Below are 27,586 nucleotides of genomic sequence, written 5' to 3' on the forward strand. Positions count from 1 at the left end.
GTGAGATGTGAACATAGGGACGCTACAGTCCTACACACACAGTAGTTACAGTGCTCTCTGGGGGGTTCACTATTGATGATGTGCGGTGGATTTGAAGGTGGGACGGGGCCTGAGAATTGTCGTAAAACGCCCACAACAGATTTGTGAGTGAGATTTGATCAAAGCCCCTCGAATGATTGACCTCAGCGAGGACGGGGTATGTTGTGTGGACAAAAAGTGGTTTAACGATCACATCCTTTTTGTTTCTGTAGTCAGGCGTGAAGTTAAGTGACGAATCTCGAGCGCGTGTTAGTGTGTGACGCAGTGTTATCGTTCGATCACAGAATGTGGAGCTCTGTTTATTCTTACGTTCCTCCCGAGATACGACAAATATCTTCTACAAATCTAGTATTAGTACGAACCTACATTTATTTCAAGCTTTGTTCATTTATTTAAAAAACCTCCATACATGTGATGTCACTGCTGAGAGAGAAAAAAGAGATGACATGGATGTGATGAGCACAGCACTTAGCGGTCCATGCACAAGCCTCTTGCCTCTTGTATGTGGATTTTCCGTGCAATACATGTCCTATCGACAGAGCAACAAACGATGCACTGCTGATGCGCTGCGGTGTTAACAGATCTGAACACGGCTGGTTAGTTAGCCTCGAATGGAAGATGGTCAATTAAAGTGACATGGAAAGCAAAGAGATGGCCGCATTCGACTTGCAATGAGGAAGAAGACCGCAGCGTGGCAAGCAACACATGATGTGGCACAGCAAAAACAACAGAATCTCAATACGAGGATCTTCTTACTGTAACTGTATCAGTTAATGTGTAACCTTATCTACAGCACACTTTAGCCAATTTGCTTTAGATTAAAAAAAAAGAAAAAAAAGAAAGTGAATTATGGGTAATGATATTAGCTATTTGCAGCAGTGCAGCAATACAGGTTTTATGGCTCTCTGCTTCAATAAAAGTGTTAAAGGGCTAAAAGAGAATTGGATCAAAGGTGCTGACTAAACAACGGATTGTCCTAAGGTTAACCCTGCTCACCTCTGGCACAGCGTGTAACTGCTGATGGTAAACTGGGAATTGGGTCATAAAGTTGATAAACTGGTCTGTATTAGGAACACAAGGAGGTGTTTGAAGCGTGGGCTTTAAAAAGAGAAAGCTTGTTTGACCAAGCGTTGTGTATCTGATGGGGAAGTTGCTGACAGGTCAACAATCGGGCTTTATTTATGCATGTGTCGATTCCTTTTCATGCAGTATGTGCACAAAGCAAACTAACCTGCAGTCACGGTCGCCTTAAACCGTCCACGCTGTGGACGTATGGAGGAGAGGACAGTGGGGAGAGCAAGCAGCAAAAATGGAGCCAGCCAATGAGAGAGGTATGTGCAGCGCGTAAAGCATGCCCATGCCATGGAGGAGAGAGAGGGGAGGTCAGCACGCTGGTGCAAGACGAGGTGCGCGAGTTGCGGCAGCCAAAAAAAAGGGCGACCGTTCAAGAGAAGCCACTCAGAACCTGAGGGGTGGGTGGGGCACAGCCAAGACACACTGCCAAACCTTTCCCCACTGTCTGTCTGCATCCGTCTGCCTGTCTGTGGTACACTTTCTCTGTCTCTTCTCCAACAACCATCCCCCCACACCCCACACACACACATGCACACACACACACACACCCCGTGTGGCTACATCCTCATCCATCCCTGATTCAATTTGCACTGATCTGCAGAGAGCCGCACTTATCATTGAGAGCAAGGGGGGGTGGTGGGGGTGGGATGGGCCAGCATATTGTCTCCGTATGAACCAAGGGCATTGGAAAATAAAAGCAGACTGCGGTGAGATAATAACAGATTGTTCTTGCGGCATTATACTGATGCGTTTAGGTCCCACTAAGCCCTGTTTATTGTATACAATGGCCTCGCTTTGGGATGACTGTCGTGCGTGAATTGCACACTGGAGTCCACTAGAACGAACCAGCAGAGGTGGGGTATGTTTTTATACAGTAATAAAGCAGTGCTCCACATTTTATGTTACTGTGGGTGTCATCATCTACAGCGTGTGCTTACTGTATATGCTGCAGGATGATTTGTAGTAATGTCAGTGAGCCTGGGTGTGTTTTTAATTGTTTTACCAACATGTTTGGCTGTGTCTCCTGGACTTATGCAGCTTTGTGCTCATATGAAAGTGTGAATAATACTTTACGTACAGCATTTACTGGCTCTTCAACAACCATAAAACCATCCTATAATAACTTGTTTATTCGATGCCCTATAAAAGCCTCCCTGGATATTATAATGAAAGGTTAAGCTCTTATTGAAAAGTTCAAGGTACACTGTACATAGGTGCTATAAAAGACTTATTGTCCCATTTAGACCTTGCAAGCTCTCGCTCTAAACAAGCCAAAAACTTGTGTAATATGTTTAGTTACTAGAAGGACACGTGTGTGTGTGTGTGTGTGGGGTACAGAAGGTAGGAAAGTAGTGCTGTGCTCTCACCATGGCTGCAGCCGTGGCGGCGGCTTGCGCGGCCACAGCTGTCTGGTTGGCCTGGTGTTGGGCGGCCTTAATCTTGGCCTGCAGGTGGGCCGGTGGGTGGAAGTACTTGCACTTCTCGCGGGAGCAGCGGCTCTTGATGTAGTCCATGCACACGGTGACCGTGTTGTCGCTGGTGTCGATCATCGGGCTGTCGCTCGGGTGGGCGAAGCGGCAGTCGGTCTCCCCGCGAGCGCAGTTGCCCCGCTGGAACTCGCGGCACACCTGGGAGTGGGGAGAGTCGGGCGCACGGACAGGCAAACACACACACACAGAAGTGGACAGACACGCAGATGTATGTGTGCAAAAAGAGAAAACAAAGAAAGACACACAAACTGTTAATACTTGGAAATGATTAAGCAGTTTTATCATCTTCTTACTGTAACGCAAGATCAACCGCAACAGTAACTGAGGCAATATTTTTACAAAGTATTTGACATTTTGGTGTCTGGCTGTTTTGCAAATGAGAATCTTGATGCATATTTAAACACAGCATGGTGAGCCAACAGGCCTTAAGGCTTTTTTCACACCAAGTCTGATATTTTTGTACGATGAATGTGTGTGTGTGTGCTGCTCTCCTGTGAAGTAACTAAAGTCTACAACAATAGAGGATGGCCAAGAAATCTGTGAATTGCATATTTTAGGGTTGGGGCGAATTCATCGGATGTGATAATCGTTGCCCAACCCTGACATATATGAGGAGAAAAACAAAATATATAAGGACACTGCAATCTATGTCAAACATGAATGACTTTGAAATCACTCAGTGTCTTTGCTATAATCACAAGAGGATCTGCTTTTGACTTGTACTCTGAGACACACACACGCATGTGCAAAAACACTGGACACACACACACACACACACATGCGCGCTTTGTGTGGGAGTTTATACGCCTCTCAGAGGGATTCGGTTTAAATTAGAGCCAACTTCTTTCAGTTGCTAAGTGATAGCACTCCCAGAGAAAAACACATACAAGGGCACACACCTACGCATCACCTTCAGGTCTTGGGGAGATTATTGTTTATCTTTATAAATGTAGTGGAAAAAAAAAAAAAAAAAAAAAACTCCCCCTTTTTGCACTGTTTCACAATCAGCGAGCTATTCTCATTCAGAGCTGTTTGCCAGGGGGCAGATGGAGTCCCAGTCTCACTGTGGCTGTCTCGCAAGTACCGGTTTGTGTTGAGCAAATTCCAAATTTGAAATCACTCACGCAAGCGTGTGTCTGATATGAGCCGTAATTATTTCTGTAAGGGAGGTAACACAATCGGGTGTACCTTCAAGGATAATACAGATGTAAGGAACTATCAAGTGAGTAACCTGGCGGTGTTATTGAGAAGAAAATCACGTGTGCCTTGCAGCATTTCTGCACAAATCGGACTAAATCTACACACAAAATGTGGCCTGTGTGAGCCTGAATTAATTATTCGGGCTTATAATTACTTGCTTATGAAACAGATTTCAGAAATGAACTTAATTTTAAAGGTTAAAGACTGCTAAGAATTCCCATGGAGCTTTATTTTGTTTGTTGCTATGCCAACTCCTATGGTAACCAGGGAGGACGTTAGTATTATATCTTTCTGTATTCACTGCACAGTACAGTATGTAGAAAATCTTGTGTGTCTGTTATATAAAAATGAAGTGAGATTAAATAAATGGCACTCATTAGCACCGCGTATCTGCTGCGTCTCTGTCACACCCGTAATCACAGTAAGGCGTCACTGTAATTACACTTCATGACCTCGAAGAGGACATTAGCTCTGATTAGCTGTCACGCTTGTCTTGTTGAGAGAGTTTGGACTGTGATTGGGTGGGTCACCTCCAGCTTGTCGGTACGCAGCAGTTTCTGGTTGGAGGAAGAGCCGGCGGACACGGAGACGGGCGGGCTGCCGGGGACGATGACGGGCGTGCTGGGCAGGATGTCTGTGGGCACCAGGCCCATGCTGTGGGACATGGGAGTCAGGTACGGCGTGTAGCTCAAACCTGCGCTGGAACCCAGACCCTGGCTCACCGGAAACGTCTGCTGTAGACGGAGAGAGAGAAAAGACAGCTTACCCCACACTCATTCCTCAAGATATTCTGTCTTCTTGTTTTAGCTGTTTTTCCACAATCTTAATTAAAATGGTGGACGGGGAACGAAAGGAATGGCTGAACGGCAAAGATGTAAAATGATGGATGTAAGGAGGGACGGTGGGAAGTGGAGGGTGAAAGGCAGAAAGAGGGAGAGGATGGAAGAAAGAGACACAAGAGGCAAATAAACGCAGCTGTGCGGCGCGGTGAGAAAGATGAGAGGTGAGGGGAGGTGGTGACAGGTAGAGAGAGAGAGAGAGAGAGAGGGGAATAGATTTCAGAGAAAAAGTGGAGAAGCAAGGGTAGAAACAAGAGAGGAGTTTTTTTTTTTAACCTCTATGTTCCTCGGGAAGATTTTGCTGAGCTGGCGTGTTCTTTTTCGGCTACTCCCAGCCTTATACTGATGCAGTCAAACACATTCACACCTGGCAGCTGCCCAGCTCAACCGCAGTCTACCGCTGACTGCCGAAGCAAACTCCCAGAGACTAGTTAGGCACTTTTTTTTGTGCTTGGCTCAAGGGCATCGCGGGGACTGTTGTGCAAACAAACTCGGGATCTTTTTTAGCCTGAGATGTGGCAGGATAATCTGAGAGGAAAGATTAAGTGTCCAATAATGGGCTGTGTGGATGTCGTCTCACAGAATTCTCATATTCTCTCGGTGAATCATGCTCGGCGGTTAAAGGCTCTGCCAGTCGACACTGAAAGAAATTTCAGGGTCACTTAAAACATGCAAGTTAAAGCGCAAACATCTGCTAAACCTTGATACATAAAGATGTTTTTAACGAGAGCGAACCCTAACTTTTTACAGTTCGCGGCTATTTTTCACAGTGAGTCACGCTGGTTTGCCACAGCGGCGAGGCCGGCACTAACCACGGGTTGCATGGTGGTGCCGGGGATCATGAACTGCATCTGTTGAGCCAACATGGCGGCCGCTGTCTTCTGCTGGATCAGGTTATTTCTCCCGTTGATCTCCAGCTGGGTCTTCAGGTGAGCGGGCGGGTGGAGGTATTTGCAGTTCTCTCGCGTGCAGCGGCCCTGAGAGGGGGAGAGGGGGGGACAAAAAGTTGGTGGAGAAACAAAGAGGTCATTAACAGTCTTTTCTGAAAACATCGAGTCTCTAATCAACAGAGCGAAGTGAAACGCAGCAGTCTTTGTGATAATAAACCTGGCGGTGAACAGGTTGTGCGTCTGCCTCGGGACATGGCACATATGTGGGAATTTGACTCCAAAACATTGAGCGCTCGAAGACAATCATACATATTCATACTTTCGGAGTGTGTCTCTGGCAAACGATGAGTGCTACACATTGATTGTGTTTGTGACTATCCACTGGGGAAGCAGGTAGCACTCTCAGAGTCAAAACATTGTTGTGAAAGATGATTACCGGGGTTGCTAGCTCGTGTAACCCTGCAGACTCGCCAGGGTTCAGAGCAGACGGGGAATTTCTCTCGCTCTGATCCAATCGAGACGAAATCTCTGTAGCTTTGTGACGGACAGGTCATCGAGTATTCTCTGTGGAAATGCAAATGCGGGGGGGTCGGCGGGGTCAGGCTCGCGGAGACCCTCTGTGGATGAAGGCAATTACACTGTCAACCCAGAGGCTAATGGCAAACACAATAATCCAGTATGGATCCTCATTGTGCTGCTTATTGCGAAGGTGAGTGGGTGGAAGACAGGAGGAGAGGTCAGGAGGGAGCAGCATAGTGACGGGGAGAATACAGCAGTGGGAAAAGAGAGAGAGTGTGAGGAAGACGGAAAGTAAAGGTGAGGAGTGGAGCGGTGGAAAAGGTGTGGGCAGAGTGGATTGATATGAATTAGGACATGTCATGGCCCGGCGTGACATGGCACCTCTCTTTGAATGTGAAGCTAAATTAGAATCGGTCCGAACACCCCTCGACTCCGCGACAAGGAGGAGTCACAACACAGTGTCCTGATTAGCAGAGCTGTACTCTCTTCAGAAGAAAAGTGTGACAGCTCCGCCACGCTGCAAATGAATCGGTTTTAGTCACTCGAGTGCTGTAGTCAAACGTCAATTTAAGCCCTAAATCAAACATACAGAGGGAACCAGAAGAGCCAGGCTCACATAGAGCTGGAGGATATATTAATAATATTGATATTTGTGTCAATAAATGTGTCTTTTTCTCAAATTTGATTCATTTTAATCGATACTCTGTGAACTATTAACCAATTCTAGCATTCTAGTGAACTTCATATACAAGCCTATCGTTATTAATTGATATGCATAGTTGTGATAAAAAGCTGAGCCTGAGGTCTACAAGCAAATAAATCAGTAAAATAAAACATTCCCATTCTTATACTATTCTTAGTAAAGCACATAACTGGAACACATCCCGCGGGCCTGTGATGCAAATAAATAAAAAGCATGATATGGATTATTTCTGTTGACGCTCACACACCGCGGGGATTTGAAAGAGCTGCTAGAACCGTTCAGGTCTACACTGCCACACTTAGACCCTTTGTGTTTTTCTACGTTGAGGTGAGCAGAGAAGAACTTTTAATCAAGCGCGGCTCAAGGTATAAGCCCCAGTGTAAATAACCAATAATCTTCAAATCTCATCAAAGGAGAAACTAATAAAAGCTGGCTGTCCTTTTTCTTCCTGACAGATATTAAAGACACCCCGCAGAGCGTCGAACACTGTTGGCATTGTTACTTTTCTTCCGACTGATTTGAAGCTTCCACAAAGGATATTAAGTCTGTCGATACTATGGGCTTCTATTTTGTTTTCATGTTAAAAAAACAAACATAACAATTATTTTTGATTATGAGGCACGAGTGACAGATAGCAGGTTGGACAGGAGCTCTGTAACGATGAGCGAGTCGCTGACTGACCTCTGCATCCCGCTGCGAGCCACCGATACCCGCCCATCGCGGTTCACATGCACAAAGTCACACCTGCCCACACATATGCAAACTAAATCACACGATCACAACAAGCATCGCCCACATTTGTGTGTGTGTGTGTGAGCCCTGTTCAGACCAGAGGAATAATGTTACCGCTGAACCCCGCAAACCAAAGACCTCAGAGGTGTCAAAACTAATTGGAGCCTTACAGTATGAAGTACCACTGGGGAAAAGGTGTGTGTGTGTGTGTGTGTGTGTCTGAGTCCAACGCGTGGGCAGGTGTAACAGTGTGTGTGTGTGTGTGCGGGAGAAACCGTGTGGGCGGGTGTGACTCTGCGTGAGAGAGAGAGGGAGCTGGTGCTGAAGCTGAGCTCTGGACAGCATCCCAAACTGAGTCTGCAGGGAGGTGCAGCATCGCCCATCGCGCCCTACGGAGATCGCAGACGGACACGAAATAAAGACGCGCGCATTGCGGCGCGCGCGAGCACACACCTCCTCACACTTTGTCGGTTATGTGGACTTAAGAGTGAAGCCATTACCCCCCCTCCCCCTTTTTGCCCTATACTCAGTTCATCTGTAGCCTGTGAGTGACACATGCTTTACGCAATCGCTCACCGTTACTCCCCGCTTAAAAGAGATGAGGTAAACGGGCGAGTGTTTCATAAGGCAGAGGTGCCGCAGCACTAAGTGCAGGCCTTGGACTCGTAAAAAAAAAAAAAACTCCTTTCATCCTGTCAAACTCAAGTTTGAGAGCCTTTTCTTTCCGACGTGCTCGTGATCTATCGCAGCATTGTGCCTGGTCTTTTGCATAAATTAGGCTCGATTTGTCTTCGCTCTTCCTTTTTTGTCTCGTTTTGGTGGTGATGAAATACCCACACTGGGGCTGGTAAAGAAGTGTTTCCAACACTATTTGGAAACCAAGAAAGAATCCAGTGCAGCATTCGACTTGATAAACATTTAATAACCTGCAAAGTTAATATACACAAAGTCTAGACCGATGAAGAACTGTCAAGGAAGGACAAACATCCTATTGAGGAGGTAAGTTATCGTGCAAATTAGAGCAAAAGCAAGAGTCTGTATGAGGAGGGGTGGGCGCCATCTTGTAATGTTATCCAGTTTCCTTCATGGATCCATGGTGCAGGCACAGATGAAAAAGATGAAATATGATCCAGGAAGTCCAGGATGAGTAATAGATCAGCTTGAAGAAGCTAAATCAGACTCTAAAACACTGCACAGCGCTTAAATTTATTACTGTGACAGTGACTCGACTATCGCAGGGTTAGTCTGTTCACGTCCTGTAGTATCTGGACCGGACTTGGTCTTTTACTGGCTCAGACTCCTGGAAGTCTCAGCACCCAACAGTGAAGAGGATATGGATTAGCTATAAATATGGTTAAAGGACATCAAAATGGCTGATATCCTTTGGGGAAGGTGTTAAAGCATTAGGTCGCGAGCACAAAAGAGGAGATCAGTTCATTTAGGGGAATTTCAGCTGGAGATATGAGGTCAGGTAGTCCGAGGTTTTTTATACCGTTTAATCCATTCCTGGAAAAAGACATCCAGGCATCCAACAGCTGTCACCAAGTAACAATGTTGATAACCGCACACGCACATATTATGACGCTTTCATTAAACTCGGGGAGGTGTTAATTTATTGGCACTGTGCGCAGCAGTTAAAAAGCTTTCACCCACATCGTGTCTGCGATGAGCTCAGAGTAAGGGTGAAACTCGAACATCTGCCTTATGCGAGGAGTAATTCTTGCTTTAATAAAACGTGATAAGAAGCACGCGGAGGTGGCTACACGTAGAGATTACAGTACATTTGGGGTGTGCGACTAATACTGATGATCATCAGTGAAAGGGTCGAGGCTGCCACCACTTGGGAATTCAAGGCACATACGATGAGGTAAGCGCTGCCGAAAGGCGCCGCATCACACTTGAAAAAAAAAAGAAAAGAAGAAGAAAAAAAAAAGAGGAGCGCTCATGGCTCATGCTTCAGGCAGCGAGGTGGTCCACTGATGTGACGATGACAGCGCTGTGCCGTCATCTGGTTGCAGACCTTTATCTTTCTGAGAGGGTGGCAGACACACACACACACACACACACACCCCCACACACACACACAGAGACACACACTGTGCCTTCTGTCTAAGCCACCCACTCGGAGCGCAGCAGAAATCCATTCATCGCGGGCATTGCCTCCGAGCAGCCGTCTATGAAAAGGATCTTTGAAAAGCACCAAGGCACCTCTGTGATTCACGCGCCAGCCCGCCGGTGTGTAGCCATAGCTACACGGAGAAATTATACCTTTCAGCAGGGTTCGCTCACATGGCAACCTCTCATTGTAGGCTGCGCCGTTGCCCTTGTGTGCGTGTGTATGAAATGCTATGATCCATGCTTTGGGATACACTAATAGCTGCTTTGATTCAGATTGGATAATTATCTCCTTGCGTCGCGGTGAAAAAGACGAACAATGAAGGAGAGATCAAAGATAAATTATCGGTTGTTTTCACTTGAAATAGATCCTCCGCGCGAGAGACGCTACTGCTGGCACATTCTTCCGATCCTCACAGCCATCGCCGGCAAGATAGCACTTATTGTTTGCCAAGTTTCCATACAGTAGCGCTGTCAATAGAAATGTGTTCCTTATTAGGGTTGCTCCAGGGGGGGAGGGGATAAAGGCAGCTAATTTCATAAACAGATTAGGATTACACTAATTTCACCCATTGAGGCTGCCTTAATTGTTTTTATTTCTTGTAATTAGGGCCCATTAGTTACTTCTGGAAATCCATTCTGGCAGAGCTGGATGTGAATTTAACCTCATTCTGCTACTTTTAGTCAGTTTGGATCAAGCCATATGCTAAATTAGTCAGTCGATAAGTCAATCAACAGGAAATGACTGAGACAATGACTAAAAATCTGAATCAGTTCTTAATTTTGGTCATTTTTACCTCAGTCGCCGTTTCCAGCCTTCAAAAATGAGTCACTTGTATCTGTTTTGTGTCATAAGATGTGTTTCCATCCAACTGAATCTCCAGTAAATCCAATCAAAAAGAAAAGAAATGTTTTTTTGTTTTTTTTTTACATCCACTATCGCTGTGCAAATATTAGGAGTTTGTTCACGAGATAAGCAGAGCTGCCGGCGATTCTCCGAGAGTCAGAAAACCAGAATGAGAGTGCGCGACGGGATGACGTAATGAAGTGCCGGCGGTGAAAAACAATGCAAGAAAACGGGATGTAAATAAGAAATGTGTGTTTGCAGGGAACATCATCATGTTTGGGGTGATTGTGAATAGATGGAATAACCATGGGAGCCTTGAGGAGGAGACAACAGTGTTTCCGTGTCCCCTTAAGCTATTTAAGTGTAAGCAACTTGAAGACATCACCCTAGGCACTGGGCACAGACAAAAAAAAAAGAATAGACGAATCAAGAAAATGATCTAGAGATTAATCTTTAATGGACGTATTTGTTATTTGCAACTCTAAGCCATTGGTGCTTGTTGGCAAATTCATTTTTCTCATTGTTCCACTGATCACGCTCCAGATCAGACCAAGCACACAATGTTCAGCCGCCAAAAACCTTTAGCGAAAAAAGAGGAGAGAGAAAAAACAAGGCAAACTCACACTGGCATGAGGACGCGAAGCACAAAAAAACAATTCACCCGAACACAATGACAGGGTGCTGAGGAGGGTACAACATTTCTTCTGCCCAAACACGACATAACTATCGTGGCTGCGACACTCTGACTCGCAGCAGAAAACATTCATCCTCCGACCATATACATTCTCGACTTCCCTGTTGTACTTCTAATCATGTTTTCGATGTCTGGATGTCTTTCCGCTGTCAGCAGATGACATTTTAAGAACCAGGCACGGATACTGTTGCGAGACAGCTGTAACCCGCGAGTCAGGCCCGATACAGCTGTGCTATTTCCTTTACAGTAAAAACTATCTGACAGAAGGTGAAATCAAAAGCGTTTTCTATGAATTAATACTCCTGCAATTACAGCGAGACAGTCACATTCAAACAAGAGCCATTATTAAACTACAAGCCCTCATGGAACTGGCCCAGAGTCTGAGAAACCTAATTAGCCCGCACGTTTACAGGGAACAGTGGCCCAAATGGTCCATGTATAAACTGGCATTAGCATCCCTCTGCCTGGGCTTTTTACGCTGCCATCTTCATCAGTGGCAGAAACCCTTTCCCCGCTCCGACCCCCCACCCTCCTTCATCAGCCTGGGCTGAATGGTCAGAGTGATGACTGTTGTGTGTCTGTGGGTGGCACAGACACAGAGGGCCAGTCTTCCTCCCCCTTCGGCAGAATAGCGCTTCAGTTGTGGGCCCCTCCGTTCACCACTGTAACATTTGCATTTTGCCCTCAATGGGCGCTCTATCCTCGGGCCTGCTGGAGACAGAGAGTGGCTGCCTATAGACTGCAGCAGACAGAAGAGCTGTAAATGTCCCTGTAAAGGCGTCTGGAAACTCGCCTTTAATAGGACATCCCTGCGGTTTAGCTCGTCCCTTAATAGGAAATCAAGCGTCCTGGTGGATGTACTCGAAATGAGCTTTTCTTTTCCCGCATCAACACTTTCAAATCACGGGGACAATATTGACGTATAGTGTCAGTATCTTTAGAATCCATGTGACTTTTCTCCAGAGGAGCTGGGTAGGCTTTGCATGATGTCTTTCTGATGCAAGCGCAGCGCTTGGTGACGTGATCGATGGCCGTGTGATTGGCAGTATTGGCAGACTACAATCCAGAAAGAAAAAAAAGATCAGGGAGGAAGATTACAGGGAAAACATAAGGTCAGCAGGCGGGCGCTACTTGTGACAGCTGAATGCGCCATCAACGCTGCAGAGACACTGGCCCCCTGAAGGTCAGAAACACTGTGATACTGAAAAAACAACTGTACATCGAGCAAAGGGGCAGACTTATCGTGAAATACCCACATAGGCACAGGGTCAGGTCTTGTTTGTGGAGATTTGGCTGGTACTTTTTTTATTATTTCCGAAAGGATATACCCTACAGAGAAACTGTAACAACGCTCCCTCCTCTGCCTTCGTTTATCCGATTGTCCTTCTCAGTGCGAGAGAAAGAAGGCCGCTGTGAGAAACTGACACTAATTTTTCTGACATGAAGCCTGTGATATGTGTAATCCCCTTAGAGCATAGCCAAAGAACCTGTTGTATCCCTGCTGACCAGCAAAGGCGCGGGGGTGGGCAGGAGCTCGCTCTTTCTCCTTGTCTATCAGTGTGCCCCTCATATCTCTTTCTTTTCCTTCTCCCTCATCGCCTTGTCCTCGCGGCGCTCACCCAATCCTTCCATTAACGATACATCATTTGCATTGTTGAGGCTCATGCTCATCCTTTGGCTGGGCGTTTTGTTTACAGATATTCGTATCTGCAGGTTATAAATATCTGAATCTTGGCTTTCAACAGCTACTGGAACGGATCCTGGAGCGATCCTGGTTCCAGGAAGTTATGCCTCACCTCCACACTTTGAAGAAGAAACATAAATGTTTTCCTTTTCCTGACCTCGTCACGCTTTTTTAGCTCGTCTTGCGGCATCTGAAACAAAAAGACTTCCTTCTTCTTGTTCATAATGTCCGCCTTTCTTTCCCCGTTTGCTCCGAAAGAGTCCTTTTTCCCCCAGCGGCACTTACAGCTGGTTATGGGTCAGCCTATTATAAGTTCACAAAGGAAACCACTTCTGTGAAAGCCCCTTAGCTATAAGACACCGACAGGACAGGCGCTGCGGTGCTCACAAACCCTGCGAAAAAAGCGGACCCAGTGATCCTAGCACCTGGTCGAGTATCAAGGCGCTGGATGCACATGGACAGGGCTTCCCTTCATCCTCAAACTCCGGGAGAATGCTCCCTCTTAAGGATCCTGTTTTGTTTTTTTGGGGGGCTCTAATGGATCCGTTTGGACTAATGGATCTGTTTGAAGCGGTGAGGCTCCAGGACACCAGGAAACACTGAAAATCCATTATGAAATGATAGCCAGAGGCTCTTTGCTTACATTTGGGCTGGTAATGGAGAGAACATGAATCAATGGCGAAACAGTGGATAAGAACGAGTCTGTAGAGGTACGCCGACTCCCAAATCCTCCCTGATTACGCTGTGATAAAGTATATTTGGCCTGGCTATTAGACGACAGTGCAATTAGTGATAATGTGAGTGGATGCAAACAAGAAAGGCACTTAGTGCAAAGGACAGAGACCAGGTAATTTAGGAACAATAGTGTGCTTTCTTTTTTTTTCACGTGCACGCGTACAGTAAGACTGTGTTGCCTCAGCAGTAATTAAGTGCCTTTGTTTCGCCAGCTGTAATCCCACAGATGGAGAAGGAGTTCTGCTGCTGACGCCTGAGATTACCCGAGGAGAGAGAGAGACGAGGAGGAGGAAGAGATGCACAACATGGAAGAGGAGGAGGGGCAAAGGTGAGACAAAACGTTTGCCCCCCTCCACCTCCGTCTGAGATGTGTAATAACGGCTGCCCACAACCCAAGTCTCTTAAGTGTCCATTTATCTCGCTTCAACTGACACACGCTTTAACATTTCATCAGTCTTTCCCCCTTTGGCTCGCGTTTGTTTTTCCTCACGAGTCATCGCGGTGGAGTGGTGTTGTGCATCAGCTGAAAAAAAAATCCCATGCTATAGCGTTGTCACTATGCAGCACCGGCACTGCAGCGAGCGATCGGTTAGCTCCGACTGCAGCTCGGGGCGGTTTCATCGGAGACGTGGAAGCGCTCGAGGTATTTGGAGATGTTACAGTAAGGCCGCCGGTATCGAATACGCGGCTGATTGCGTGCGAGAGAAAAGACAAGAGGAGAAGGACACAATGCCGGGAGTCTCAATCAAAGCCGCAATTCCCTCTTCATTAAGCTCTTAAAGTGATTTTTCTTTACTGGTGCGCCTAAACTGTCTGCAGGGCATGTTCCTTTAAGAGCCGTGATATACTTGCGCAGGTTATGAAACCAATTTTTTTTTGTTCATCTGTCACAGCGGTTGAAGGATTTCAACAAAGGAGCTTTCATGTAGGACAAAAAAACAAGAAAAGAAAGAAAAAGGCACAGGCGGTTTAAAAGTAATAGCCTTAAATTAAGATTTCAGGTGGTGACTACCCACGCTGGATGTGCGTGTGTCTTTGAGGTTAGGGCTGGAACAATTATATTTTCATTTTCTTGATTAATTGATGAGTTGATAATCGATCAATTTACTGAAAAACAGATTATATTCACATCTGGAGATAAAATCTGAGAATTTGGACATTATTTCTTAAATAAATTCATCGACTATCAAATGAGTTAATGAATTCACCAGTTGACGATTAATCGACTAATCGTTGCAGCTCTAATTGGGGTCAGTGTTTTTGCAGTGTGGCTGCGGAGGCACCTGCAGAGTCCAGGTCCCCTCTGCTAATCCAGCCCGAAGCCCGAAGCCCTGCTTCAGTTAATCTGATCATCTGTGACCTGCTGAGACATGAAACCCACCCTCCAGAGCTCCTCTAATCTGTGCACACACACACACACACACACACACAGGCATGCGGCTGACAGGTACGCACACAAACACTTATGCCGGCGCGAGCTTGCATTGTAAGTGAAGCAAACTTGTCTCGCTCTTCCCACACGTACACCCTTCTACAAACACACACCCTCGAGAAAAGCCTCTGCTATGACAATGCCACATCTCAGTCTGTTGATAGGTGAGTCACAGCTAAAAGACTGAGGCATTAGCCTGCTTTCGACAAGCTGTCATTTCCCTATGCTGAGAAGATGGATCTTGTCAGCTTTGCGCTGATATGACAGCAGTCCTATAGCCGGCTATGCTCCATAAAGACTTCACAGAAATAGGTTATGTTGACGCCCTAGTTTGAGACGAACTGTGTCACAGCCTCATGAGGAAACAGCCGGAAGCCAGGAGGCCTTATTTTAATTTCCTAATTTTACATTTTGTTAACACATACCTCAATTTCAATCACTCTCTAGCGATCAAAGCTCTAAAAGCTCTAAAAATAACACTACAAACGCTAATGAGAGAAACAAACAACGCGGGAAATTAAAGAAGAAGGAAAAAAGGCTAGCCTACATCTTCTTTCCCCCCGCTGACACCATCGACCGCGTGTCAGAGCGTGTTGAGGAGTTGTGTAAATCCATAAAACAGATAAAGGGGGATAATGAGATGGAAGAGAGAGAGCAGATCTATTCATCAAAGCCTCTTTCTAACACACTCAGCAGATAGAGGCAGAAATGTTGCATGGCTGCTTACTCTCCAGTTTGGAGATTAAAGCTCCGGGTTGCTTGCGAAAGAAAAAAATAAAAAAGTTGAGCGGTATAGGTTTATGATTCAAACTACAGAGAAACTGAAGAGCCCGCTTACTTAAGCATCTTGTTTTTGATCATATTATTTGATCGAGTCAGACTGTTTTGAACTCAAATCGAAGTTTCTTGTTTTGATGCGATAAAATACTGATCGTCTGGTGTTGCAGCGATATTCTACCGCTTCTATCAGAGTAGACGCCGAGGTATGACGTTCGCAATGCGAACACCGGTCAATAAATGTAAAAACAACAAACGCACAATGCGGTTTTCACATAGGTTGGGTGCAATTTCATTTTTATGAAGGCAGCCAGCGGGGGAATAAGGCTCAGCATCGCCCCGGATCGGATCGGCGGTGTTGTTTGTCGGTTGTGATGATGAGGCCTCCGAGGACGTTCTCTCCTGTGGGGCCTCCGAGCAGACTCTAAGCCCACACGGAGATGATGAAAACAGGGCCTCGTGAAGGTTGAGAACACCGAGGAAGAGAGGGCTGGGACGAGTGCTTGTACTTGGTGCGAGTAATAAGTGGGCAAAGACGTGAGATCAATGACTCAAACCTTTGAGCTGCAGGTTGTGTTTTATCTTAAGACTGTCCGATGCAGGTAAACATATTGATCTCTGTGATAACCCATGTCACCACAACACCTTTTTCTTGTTTTTCCTTCCAGTCAACATAAAGTCAAAATTGATATGAAGTGTTTTTATCACGTTTTTGAAGTATTCTTCATGGCGTTTTTTGGTAATTAAAAAAAAGAAAGAAAAGAATAAATCGCTACCAGCGCCTGATGCAATCATTAAACCTGACGCCGTTCCTACCGCGGATGTTTTAATGATTTGCAACACCAAACGCTAATACCACTTCTCTCGTCATCATCCTCCTCCTCCTCCTCTCTCTTCCTCCCCTCATTCCCTCTCCCCACCATGGGTTCGCACTACTCTGTGTGACGGTGCGCGCTACCAATTAGTGTCCTCCACCTGTCGCTGCGGGTCACTGGTTGCAGGCATCTGCTTGGGTGTGAAATTGCCCATCTCACTTTCGTCCATGAACTTTGCGTCGCCTCCCCCCCGCCGCCTCTCGTGTCGGCACGCACACATGTACACCGGCTGCAGAGGCACAGATACGCCGCTACGACCTGAAGTTGACCTTTATGGTATGGTATGGCCACCCTGTGTGGTAGGGTCAAGGGTGTGGTGCACATAATACCTGTAGCTTGGACTGGGTATTAAAAAACTATCCCTACAAGAATAGGACACATTACCGTGCATGTTTTTTTTTTAAACGTGTATTTATACCATACGAATACGACAGCTCGTATTCTTTTCGGCGACGTCACCACGTTCTCAGAAATAAACTGTTCCCAACAGGAATGACAGCCACGGCTTGCAAAGACACGAGCCAAGCAGTAATAACAAACAGAGATTTATGCTTTAATAATAGACATCCGGTTTTATTGTTGCCATGAGAATTTACACTGATCTCAGCCGAACAAAAGAAGCATCTTTAAGAAATGGTACCAAATCTGAATTAGCAGAGTGCGGCTTGGTATGAAACATTTACAACAATAGCAGGCTCTGCCTCTAACTAGACAGCTGTAAGCCTTTCATTCACTAATACATGAGAGCCATTTACACCGACTCTAAGACTTCCAGGCGAGCTCTATCAAATTTGCCCAATTTGGAGCAGGCCTATTAAGCTTGACGCTTCTGAGCAAGTTGAATAAATTGTCTACTGCACGTTCTTCCAACAGCGGCATCCGTTTTGGACCAAACAGAGGCACACCCTACGTCGTTATATCACATATCTAACGGGCTAAGAGTCTGCCTCTTCGTTACGTGCATGGTGAAGGTACAAATTTGAAGTCGGCGTGCTAGGTGCAGCAGGCAGTTTCACGCAAAGGAATCATGTCAAGTCCGTCACTCGTCAAGCCTGAATAGCATATGAGTCAGAACAAGAGCACTTCGAGGAGAAGGAAGAGGAATGAGATCACGCAGGGCGCACACTATTGTCACTTTAGCATGCTTTATAGAGTGTCAATCACTGTCAGCGCAGTTTATACTCCTTATTTTATTAACGCAGACTCTTTTAGAAACGTATGGGCTCAGGCGTTTTCTGCACTGACACATGGGATTGGAGTGTCATGCTAGGCTTGTAGACACAGACCAATAGGCATTTAGGTAAAAAAAAAAAGTGGAGGGAACCCATTTTGGTCTAGGGCCCCTAAAGACTGCATTTCTGTTGCCTCATTAGGTGGAGCCAATTAAGAAGATCTCTGTCTCATTATAAAGGCTGGCCCCTGGGAGACAGCTGGGCCTGTCTATCTCGCTGTTTGTAGCTCCCTAGGTGTGTGTGTGTGTGTGTGTGTGTGTGTGTGTGTGTGTGTGTGTATGAGCTGGGTGGGAACTGTGGAGCATCTCGGTGCTGTGTCTTTGTAAGTTTGTCCATTTTATAATCAGACGAGAATTAACAGAAGCCTGGGGCGGGAGCAGTCAACACGTTTCCTGAGCAACGATTAATTTCGATGTTTCATATGGGCCACAGCAAACGCCATATGCTTCTGTATGCTGGCCATGCGAGGAACATACTGTGGCGAGCGACAGGCATCTCTGGTCTTTCCAGGACGAAAAAAAAAAAGATTCTTCAAGGATATAAACCTGAACAAAGCAGACCAATAAACACGACTCTCGGTAGGAATTAGATCATGACAACCTGAGTGATGATGAAACTGCGTATCAATAATTAATGAGACCAATGCTAAAAAGGTCAAGCGCACAGCGAGCCTCCTGCATGACTCGCCATAGATCTGCCTTTCGGCTTTTACTGCAGAGGTGCTCGCAACGGCATCGACTACTGCAGCGGTAAGGCAGTTTGAGTCCAGCTGGCTTTGAAATCACCAAATGTGAGGATGCCATTGATTCTGCAGTACTGATTTAAGTTGCTGGGTGTTTTGTTTTGTTTTTTTTGCAGAGAGAAAGAAAGAAAGAAAAAATGCAGAGAATCTAGTACTTTATCAGCACTGTGGGCAGCAGAGAGAGATGGAAAAAAAAAAGAAAAGAGGATGACTCAGAGGCAGTGGGTGGATTGAGACCAGGTGAGACACTGGTACAGCAGATGGGCAAATTTTCAGCGCTCAGTCCCTCCATCATGTTGCAGGCGGCTCGCTGGGTGACGAACACCTACTATTCAATCTGACACGAGCAGCAGTAGTGCCATACATTCTCTCTCTCTTATAGAGAAGACATAATGGAGGTCAAGTTGGAGTACGCAGAGAGTAGGCAGACTGCCCTACATATGAACTGCTGTAGCAGACATTCTGCTTCGACTTGAACGGCATGAATCACGCTGATGTTATCGGGAGAACACGTACTTTTTTTGATTTCTAAGCATCGCAGCATCACACTCGAAAAACAATAACAAAAGACGTGGTGTTGTGAAATAGCGTGGAATCATGGGAGTTGATGTTTTCATTGTTTAACCGCTGTTGGTATTATTTTTGGTGTGACATGTTCAAGTGGTTTTCAGGCATGTGTTTGAACTTGCTCCAGAGATTTTTTTTCCCCCTGTTTAAACCGCAGTGTTTCTGTTCAAAACATGGTTATATATGAAATTATATAAGTGCAACCTTTAGTACTTGCTGTGCTAGTTATGCAGTGGATTAATTAAATATTGTCTTTAAATATGCTATATATTTTTTTTCCTCCTTTGTTTCTATTTTGTTTACTGACCTTGTATTTGAAAAATCCAATAAAGATATTATTAAAGCTTGAATAAAATCATACATTTCTCTGGGTTTTAACATCATTGGAAACATTTGGGGTAATCTGAGTACATTATTAGACATTTTAATGTTCAAAATGTTCCTTATTACATCTTTAACATGCGATCTCACGCTGGACGTTTTGACACCTGCTTTAGTCAAGCCGCTTTCGTCTTTTCTGAAGTCTGAAATATGGCTTGATATTAGACAGAAAACTGCCTTCACATGTGCTGCTACCCGGCTATTCTCAGTTGTCTCCGTGTTTTATTTTTAGTTTGGCTGCCCACATTAAAGGGCAGAGCCGCTCACCAAAATTCCTGTTGCTAGAGGACAAGATATGCTACCAATCTTTTTTTTTTTTTGTGGAGTATTACAGTAGCACTGCATTTTCCTGTAATGTTTGAATATTCTAAAAATAATAGTGTCTACAGTTGGTTTCCTCCGGTTCTGCGGCTCGACCCCGGGAGGCAGTGAGATGTGGGGATCACAGTCACACACACACACACACAGATACACACAGATGTGGGTCAGCGCAGTGGCCCAATTAAAATGCCAACATGTACCCTACTGTATCAGCTTCTCTGATCAACAGCAGCGCGGTGCGATGCTGTGACTCTGTAGTAACATCAATAACCTTTGTAAATATTTATCCCCGGTAAAACTAGGACGACACATATTATCACAGGAAGACAGGAAACGATAAGATATAGTAAAACAGTAACATGGAAGACAAAGATTTGTGTTGATATGATCTCACGAGACTGATAAGAAATGAGAAATATGAAATGAGAAGATGAACAAAATGTATTTCGGCTGTGAAACGCAACTTTCTACATGACTCAAGTGTATCGATTACCAATTACAGATGTTGATGTTGCTTTAAAATAATTTTCCCTCACGACACAGGATGGTCTGACGAGCTGGACCTGGGTCACGAGAGACTTTAACAGTGAGCTGATCTGACTCCTCTCCCTCCCTCTTATCTCATCACTGGAACTTTTTTTTTTTCTAGATCTAGCTAGACCGGGCCCCGTGGGGCGTAGGGGGTGAAATCACACGGATCAAATGAAATTTGGCATAGTTTGCACTGGGAAGGGCGTCGAGTGTGCGTGCATGCGTGCGTCTGCGTACGAGGAGGCCTGTTTAAGGAACGGTAGCGGTAGAAGGGAGGGGGGGTCTTCCAGGGGCTCATCAAAGCATGCCGAGTCCGCTGCAGCCCCCCCCCCACGTTAAGCTCAAGTCAGTGCCTCATTGTGTTTGTGTGAATGACCCCGGGGGAACACCAGCACCCGCTGCGCTGCGTGCATTCCCCTCCACATGTTTGCTCTGCCCAGGGTGTGGCCCAGTTCGAGAGGATTACGCTGAGGAATGCAGCCGAGCCCATCTTTTAAAACAAGAGAGGAGGAGGGGGGTGGGGGGGCTGAGGCCATGGGCATAAAGTTCATGTTCACTGAAGCTTCCTAAATATCCCCCCCAAAAAAGAAATATGCAAATGCAATAAGCCCGGAGGGAGAGAGTTACAGTTAAGTCAGAGGAAAATCTAAAGTTTAAAAACAGGCTGTGTTTGGTGACTGGTTAGGTTTCACCGTCTGGTTTCTGTCTGGATGGTGGAACAGATTAACTCAAGGTCGCTGGCACTTTCCTTCTGAATCTTAATAACAATCTTAGATAATTGGTTTAAAAATATTGCTCCAGTTCCCTGGCCCGGCTCGACCTGTCACTTACTCCTCCCCTGGTTCTCTTCCCTTCTTTTATCCTCTTAGCCATTCAAATTATTAACACCTTCCCTTCTTGCCGCGTTCCCTCGCTTCTTTATTTACCAGCTTCGGACATCCCACGCCCCCAAAAAAAACACTTGTGCTCTTTTGAAGCAGGGTCCGGATTAAGATGTTCTTACCAAGTGACGGAAACCAGGGCACTTCACCCCCCAGGGGGATTGCGGCGGGTCTGTGACACAAATGAGAAAACACTCCGCACACCTGAAAGTAGCTTCTATTGTTTCTCCGGGTTCGCCACTTTCTTTTTGAAAACCGCGACTTGACGAAACATGATAGTGCCAGGATGCTCCAGACTATCCCCCCCCTCCACCTCTCAGACTATTGAAGCTCAGTCAAGCGTGGAGGTCACCTGGTAAAATCTGACTGGCACGAAAGAAGATCTTAACAAACCTTGTTATCGGGCATCTGATCTGCTGTGTAAAGGCTTAAAGGTCCTATGTTTTGCAAAGACAAATGTGGAAGGCCGCAAAATACATGTTCTGCAGTACATAGTGTATTTTTAGTCCTGTTTTCTGCTTTGTTTAAAACCTGCCTACATGTGTTATGTCATATTTGCACAATGACAAACAGTCGGAAAAGACAAATTGAGACAAACGCTCTGGACGTGGACAGTCTTTCACTGCAGAGGCAGGAAATACAACCCAGTCAGCACGGCCACTAAAGAGAAAGCACTGGAAGAGCAGAGAAATAAGCATCAACAAAAGGCTACTGTGAGAGGCAGAGCCAATGTGACATCATCACATGACTGGTGTGATTGCATTTACTTCCATTAACGAAGCCCTCCCCTCATCCCCACCACCGTGGTTCCCACCGTCAAGTATCAAAGAGCTTAAAAGAAATGGCCCTTAGCCACAGCACACCATTTGCTGCCGGAGGCGAAGTGCTGCCTGTATTGATTATCTATCACTTCCTGCCGTGAGTGATGTTAAAGTTTCAAGGAAGGGGCGTTCGACCCAAATATGAGTGATATTTCAATCTTTCAGGCTCCTGTCTGCTCGATTTTTACCTTTGGTTTAAAATTAAGTGCAGCTACGACTCTTTTGAAGGAGCAGTGTGTGGGATTTAGGAGCATCTAGCGGCGCAGTGGATGATTGCAACCCTGTCGCCTCACCCTGTCCTTCCTAGCACGACTACAAGTGTGGGAAAAGTACCTATCTAGAGCCTGTACTGTCTGTGGAGATATAGTGCCAGAAGGTTTTCTCAGGTCCTTCGTTTGATTACTTAATATAGATGAGTCTCCACATGTTTAAATCATTTACCCGTATGGGCGTCATCCAATGTTGCCACACTGTTTAAGCATTTATAATTTGCATTTACATGCAAACCTGTCTGCACATGCACACAGTTTGCATGTCATTTTCCTAATTCAAAAGATAAAGCGGAGGTCAAACGTATGGGAATAAACATGTGAACACTGATGACAGACACGTTGGAACGTGTACGAGCGGAAAAAAACTGTTGACACGCGTGAGCATTTATCACTGCTACTCCTGTCACCAGTCGAATGTTTATGTCAGGTGAAATGAATGATACCTGGTATCACGCCTAGCAACCAAATACAGCTCTGGCTGGACAGAGACGGAGCAGCTTGTCCTATTCTGAGAGATGACAAATGTAGCACAGAGAGACTATTTCTACAGCCCGCAGAACACTCCTGTAGAGCGGGAGGACAAAAAAATTATTCCCTAGACATCACACTATAGAAATGCTGAGAGCAGCGTAGTGGAGTCGGGACACTGCAAGCTTTATGATTGAGAAAGCAGGAATGATTCCTCACCGTCGCTCGTCCTACGCCGAAAAATGCAAAAAGCGTGTTTTATTTCTGTTTCCACTACACCTGTCTCTATCTTTAGCGTATGTCAGCCTCAGACCCTGATTAGAAATCTGAAAGGCTCGGTTTCTCTCCGGGTCAATAAGGACGGATGCACACACAGAAGCAATAACTTTTTGGATTTTCTCTCTTTCTTGCCACACAGTCCTGCTGCATTGTGTTCAAAATTAATAACAGCTTTTAAAGGCTGCATTGCAGAAGAGGATTGCCAAGAGTTTGCCACATTTTTTTTTTTTTTTTTACATGCTGTGCAGCTCAAACAACCAGCTGATCGTCCAGAAAATTATTTTATTTTAGCAATGGGTTGCAAAATTTGAGATTCGAGAAAGAGGCCTTGTCATTGCAGTGAGTGTTTTTAACCGACCGAGTCTGAAAAAACAACAACCAGAACAGTCAAATCCTCCACTGTGTTGGCATGCTTGGCTGACAAGTGCAACAACAGAGTTACACCTCCTACTCCACTCGTCTGCTGAGCCGTACCTTTTTCACGTGTTTGTGAAAAGGACCCTTCTGATCATTGGCCAAGTCACGCCTGGCAGCGCACCACCCTGGCATGATAACCCGATCAGATGAGAAGACCCAGGAAGACGATACGGGCATAATGGGGTGGAAATCAGCCTGCCGTGGAGCGAAACACATTTCCTAATGCATAATAAAGCATTCATTCTCTTAGCTGTCACGAGGAAAAGTCTTTGGGAGAGAGAGAGGGGGCGAGTTGGAGTTAAAAGTACAGAGAATCCTGTATTCTCGTTCTGTCACTGGGTCGTGTGGTGAAAAGAGGGGGAGAGCGAGAGTGGCTGCAATTAGACACAGATTCTGTCTATACATTTATCAATTTAGCCCAATTTGGCTTTAGCTGATGGGATTTCCCAAAGCTGCCTAAAATTCCTAGATATTATAAGCAGTGGTACGGTCACAGCCACGAAGCCCAGACAGTAGATGTAATAAATATTCTTGTTCCCGGGATATTAGAACAAAAAAAAGAGCCATGAAAGAGCGATAGCCTCAAAAGATATCCTCACCCCCGACTGGCAGTCATGAAACATGCATCATTCGGCTGACTGCTAAGTTAGGTGCCTATCTTAACAAGCCAGTGGAGAAACTACTTCAATGCGCGCCCGCACCTCTTTCAAGAGAGTCTGCCGCCTGTGACCACGCAACACCGGGGTAGCCTTTTTGATGGAGGTGACCATGGGTTGCGCCAAGTCAACCACGCCCGGCACAAGCTGGATTGATTCTGCGGTTCAACCAGGTGGCAACGTCCATAATTAGGAGAGTGGCTTCCACCAAGTCTAGTAACCAGGCTTTATTCAGCCCTGAACTTCACAACAGCTCTTCAGAAACCTCTGCATGACATCATGGATGTCCATGTCTACATCCCATGAGCATCAGATGATGCTGACAATAGCTAGACAATAGAAGTTGCCATGGTGACGCACCGTGCCTAGCAAAGACCTCCTGTTCAAATCCTTCAGAGCACCTTGCATCAGACAAGGAAGATGACCCCTTTGCTCACTAAGGTCAAGTATCCCTTGCAGAGATACATCAGGGGTTGGGGGTCGGGGGGCTGATGAAAGGAATGGAGCAGACCACATTGCCGGTAATGACAGGAGTACTGATATAGAGGCTTTTGAGTGTAATGATGAGAGAGTGAGAAGCCCCATTCATGAAATCGGAGAACAGGGGTTACAGAATAAGTAACCTCCAGTTCTTCTGGGCTTGACAGCTGCCTCTGTGAGACATCTTTAGTCCACGCTGCATGCACAAGATTTACAGATACATATGATGCATGAAGTTATGGTGGATTGCTTCAAAGCCTTTTTTTTCCGTAGAAGAAACGTCACTGAGGATAGGTTAAATGAAAGGTGGCACTAGTGCCCTGGCCATTTAGTTTCCTCGGCCACGGATGACTGGTTGTAGTTTTCAGGAACAGCGAAATCATGTCATTTGCGAAAGGAACCCATGTCAGGCCTTCCCTCACATGACGCAACGACAAATCGATCCCGATTGGCTGTCAGCTGTTTGCTCATTAAACCATAACGGCGTGACAGCCCGCGAAATCTGGCAGCTGGGAAGGAATGTCACTCAATGACTGACTGCAGGCAATAACTCAGCGAGTCTTACCACGAGCGGAGTCTTAGCCAAGAAAACTGCTGATATCACCATAAAGCCAGCTTGTTTTCATGGTGACTAAATAAATAATTGACATGAGCAACTTGTAATGAACAGGGCTTTTACACGCTGTGAATATCTCGATGGATTCTGAGCATGGAAAATGTCAAAGTGTGGAAATCTTGCCAATACGCGTCCCCTGCAAAGCAGCAAATTTCTGAATAAATTGAAAGTTTTCAGCCGGAGGAGACGGTGTACGGTGTGAATCTCCTCTCCCTCTGACCTTGTACACAACCTTGAAAACTGTGACACGGACTCTCGGCGCGCTGCGCTGCTGTGTATGTGAAACGCAGCCACAGTTCACAGTCCACAAAGAAGACAAACTCCTCATAGTTCCAGTGTTCTGCTCTAGTTTCTTTGGCTATTTATCATTGTCACAGCTGTTTTCTTTTTCGGTTGTTTTGTTTTTTTTCCCAGACACAGCTTGAAAATATTGGGTTACTCTTGGATGCAGCATGTGGGGGCTTGTGCGAAGCGACCTTGTTGTAATGGGGGAGACTTTCAAAGTGCCAGGTGTTGAGCTAATTTACCACCATTTACCACGATGAAGCATATGGGACATAAAAGATAAAGCAGTGACGTAACGTCTGATCAGACGGTTCAACAAATTAACTACAGGCCTTTATTTGAAATACTTTAACATGGCTTTAATTTTCTATCTTTACAACATAACACTGTGAGAATCAAACATTACAAAACAAGCGCTGGCTGTTTATGTTGTTTGTTGCTCCGTGTGTGACAGCTGACAGGCGCCCAGGAATAGAAACCTTGGAATGACTTAAGGCGATCGGATGTTCACGCTCGCAAGTATAAATGATGGACAGGGGCATGGTAACGTTAGAAGAACTTACCGTATTGAAAAAAACACTCTCACACACACACACACACACACCTGTGGTGACAGTGAACATGACAACAGACCTCTCTGGCCTTTAGCTTCATAGGTCAGGCTGGTCTGCTAACTGCAGCACAGCATGGAGACCTGACACACATGCTAATTTGAGCAGACAACCTACACCCGCCGACCATTGGGAAGCACAAAGCTGCAACATTTCACCTCAGATGCGAATGCTACGGCAGAGATGAACGCGATTATTATTTCATGTTTGCTTTTTTGTCAGTTACCTGTTGTGTCTTACCTTTAATGAGTCAAAACAGGCGATCACCCTTCCGTTCTCCACCTGGCAGCTTTTGGGTGGATGGGCAAATTTGCATTCCTCATCGCTGCGCGAACAAGTCCCTCTCTGAAACTGCCGGCACACTTCCAGGGTCAGCCATTTTGTGTCCCGTATCGAGGCGATGTTTAGAGCCATGTCAGCAGCGCCGGCTGTGGAGCTGGGGTGGAGTGGAGCCACTTGGTTTTAAGGAGGAGGCTATCCTCTGAGGGCTTGATTCAGAGCGTTCCAGTAAAAAAAAATAAAAAATAAAACACGCAACAACTAAAACTGATGGAACATACAGCTATAAATGATCTGCGTCAGGTCAGTGGATGAGGTTTGTCCTCGCGGACAGGATAGTAGAGGTAATGGAGTGGAAAAGTCTCTGTGACCGGAGCATGGGACTGCACTGCTGTTGTGGAGTTTGTCAGTCAAACATGTAATTGTTCATCAATCAGTAAGTGTCGGGTGCAGACCTCTGACAAGGCAGAGGGGGCATGCTCGGAGCCAAGCTCAACGGTTATACCAGTGTCCCCAAAATGTCCTTTGTATGACTGATGATATCTGTGCAGGGGTGGATGTTGGGGAGAAAACGTGGTGCTATTTTCAGGTGCAATGGCACAGTTTAGGACGACACAAAGTTTCTGTTGTTTTAAAGTCTTCAGTACCTACTCTATGTGAGTTTTGGCACCTTGGCCAGCAGCGCAGTAGCTCCACCTCGTCACTTGCGGTTTCTTCACACTAGAGCACAGGTAGGGACAAACCAAAAAGGTCAGGGGGTCTTTGCAGGCCGCGCTACGTCCTGTCACGACCGCGGGGATTCGCGCCCGGAGATCTTCAAGTAGGGATGTCGTCTCGCAAGGCACTTTCTGTCAGCGATCTGAAACGGAGAGGAGAGAAAGAGAGAGAGAGACAACAAGCAGAGTGGTTATTTTCAGAGTGAGAAAACGACTTGCTAAGTACGACGGCCCGACTATTTCTCTAATAGGCTTCAACGTGCGTTAACAGTGTTTGTGTATGCGTGTCAATCTGAATCTGTGTGCATACTGGCCCAGAGGGTTCGCTAGCTCCAAAGGGTGATGAACCAGAGAAAAAGGCAGTTGCGAGGTTATTCAGAAAGCCA

At 45.8% G+C, this 27,586-nt stretch overlaps 1 protein-coding gene across 14 annotated transcripts in view; it reads right to left on the reverse strand.

The window, feature by feature from the left end:
* mbnl2 (muscleblind-like splicing regulator 2) overlaps positions 1-27,586 on the reverse strand; it is a 47,586-nt gene that overhangs the window by 11,708 nt on the left and 8,292 nt on the right. For all 14 annotated transcript variants that reach the window (XM_027291365.1, XM_019278539.2, XM_010740547.3 and 11 more), the window contains exons 2-5: positions 26,446-27,343; positions 5,455-5,619; positions 4,334-4,537; positions 2,481-2,741 (exon numbers count right to left, since the gene is read on the reverse strand). In XM_027291365.1, the coding sequence (XP_027147166.1) occupies positions 2,481-2,741; positions 4,334-4,537; positions 5,455-5,619; positions 26,446-26,619 (804 nt within the window). In that variant the 5' untranslated portion in view covers positions 26,620-27,343. The remainder of the gene's footprint in view (positions 1-2,480; positions 2,742-4,333; positions 4,538-5,454; positions 5,620-26,445; positions 27,344-27,586) is intronic.

The sequence above is a fragment of the Larimichthys crocea genome, chromosome XIX (genome assembly GCF_000972845.2).
Source record: "Larimichthys crocea isolate SSNF chromosome XIX, L_crocea_2.0, whole genome shotgun sequence".
In the NCBI taxonomy this organism is placed as follows: Eukaryota; Metazoa; Chordata; class Actinopteri; family Sciaenidae; genus Larimichthys; species Larimichthys crocea.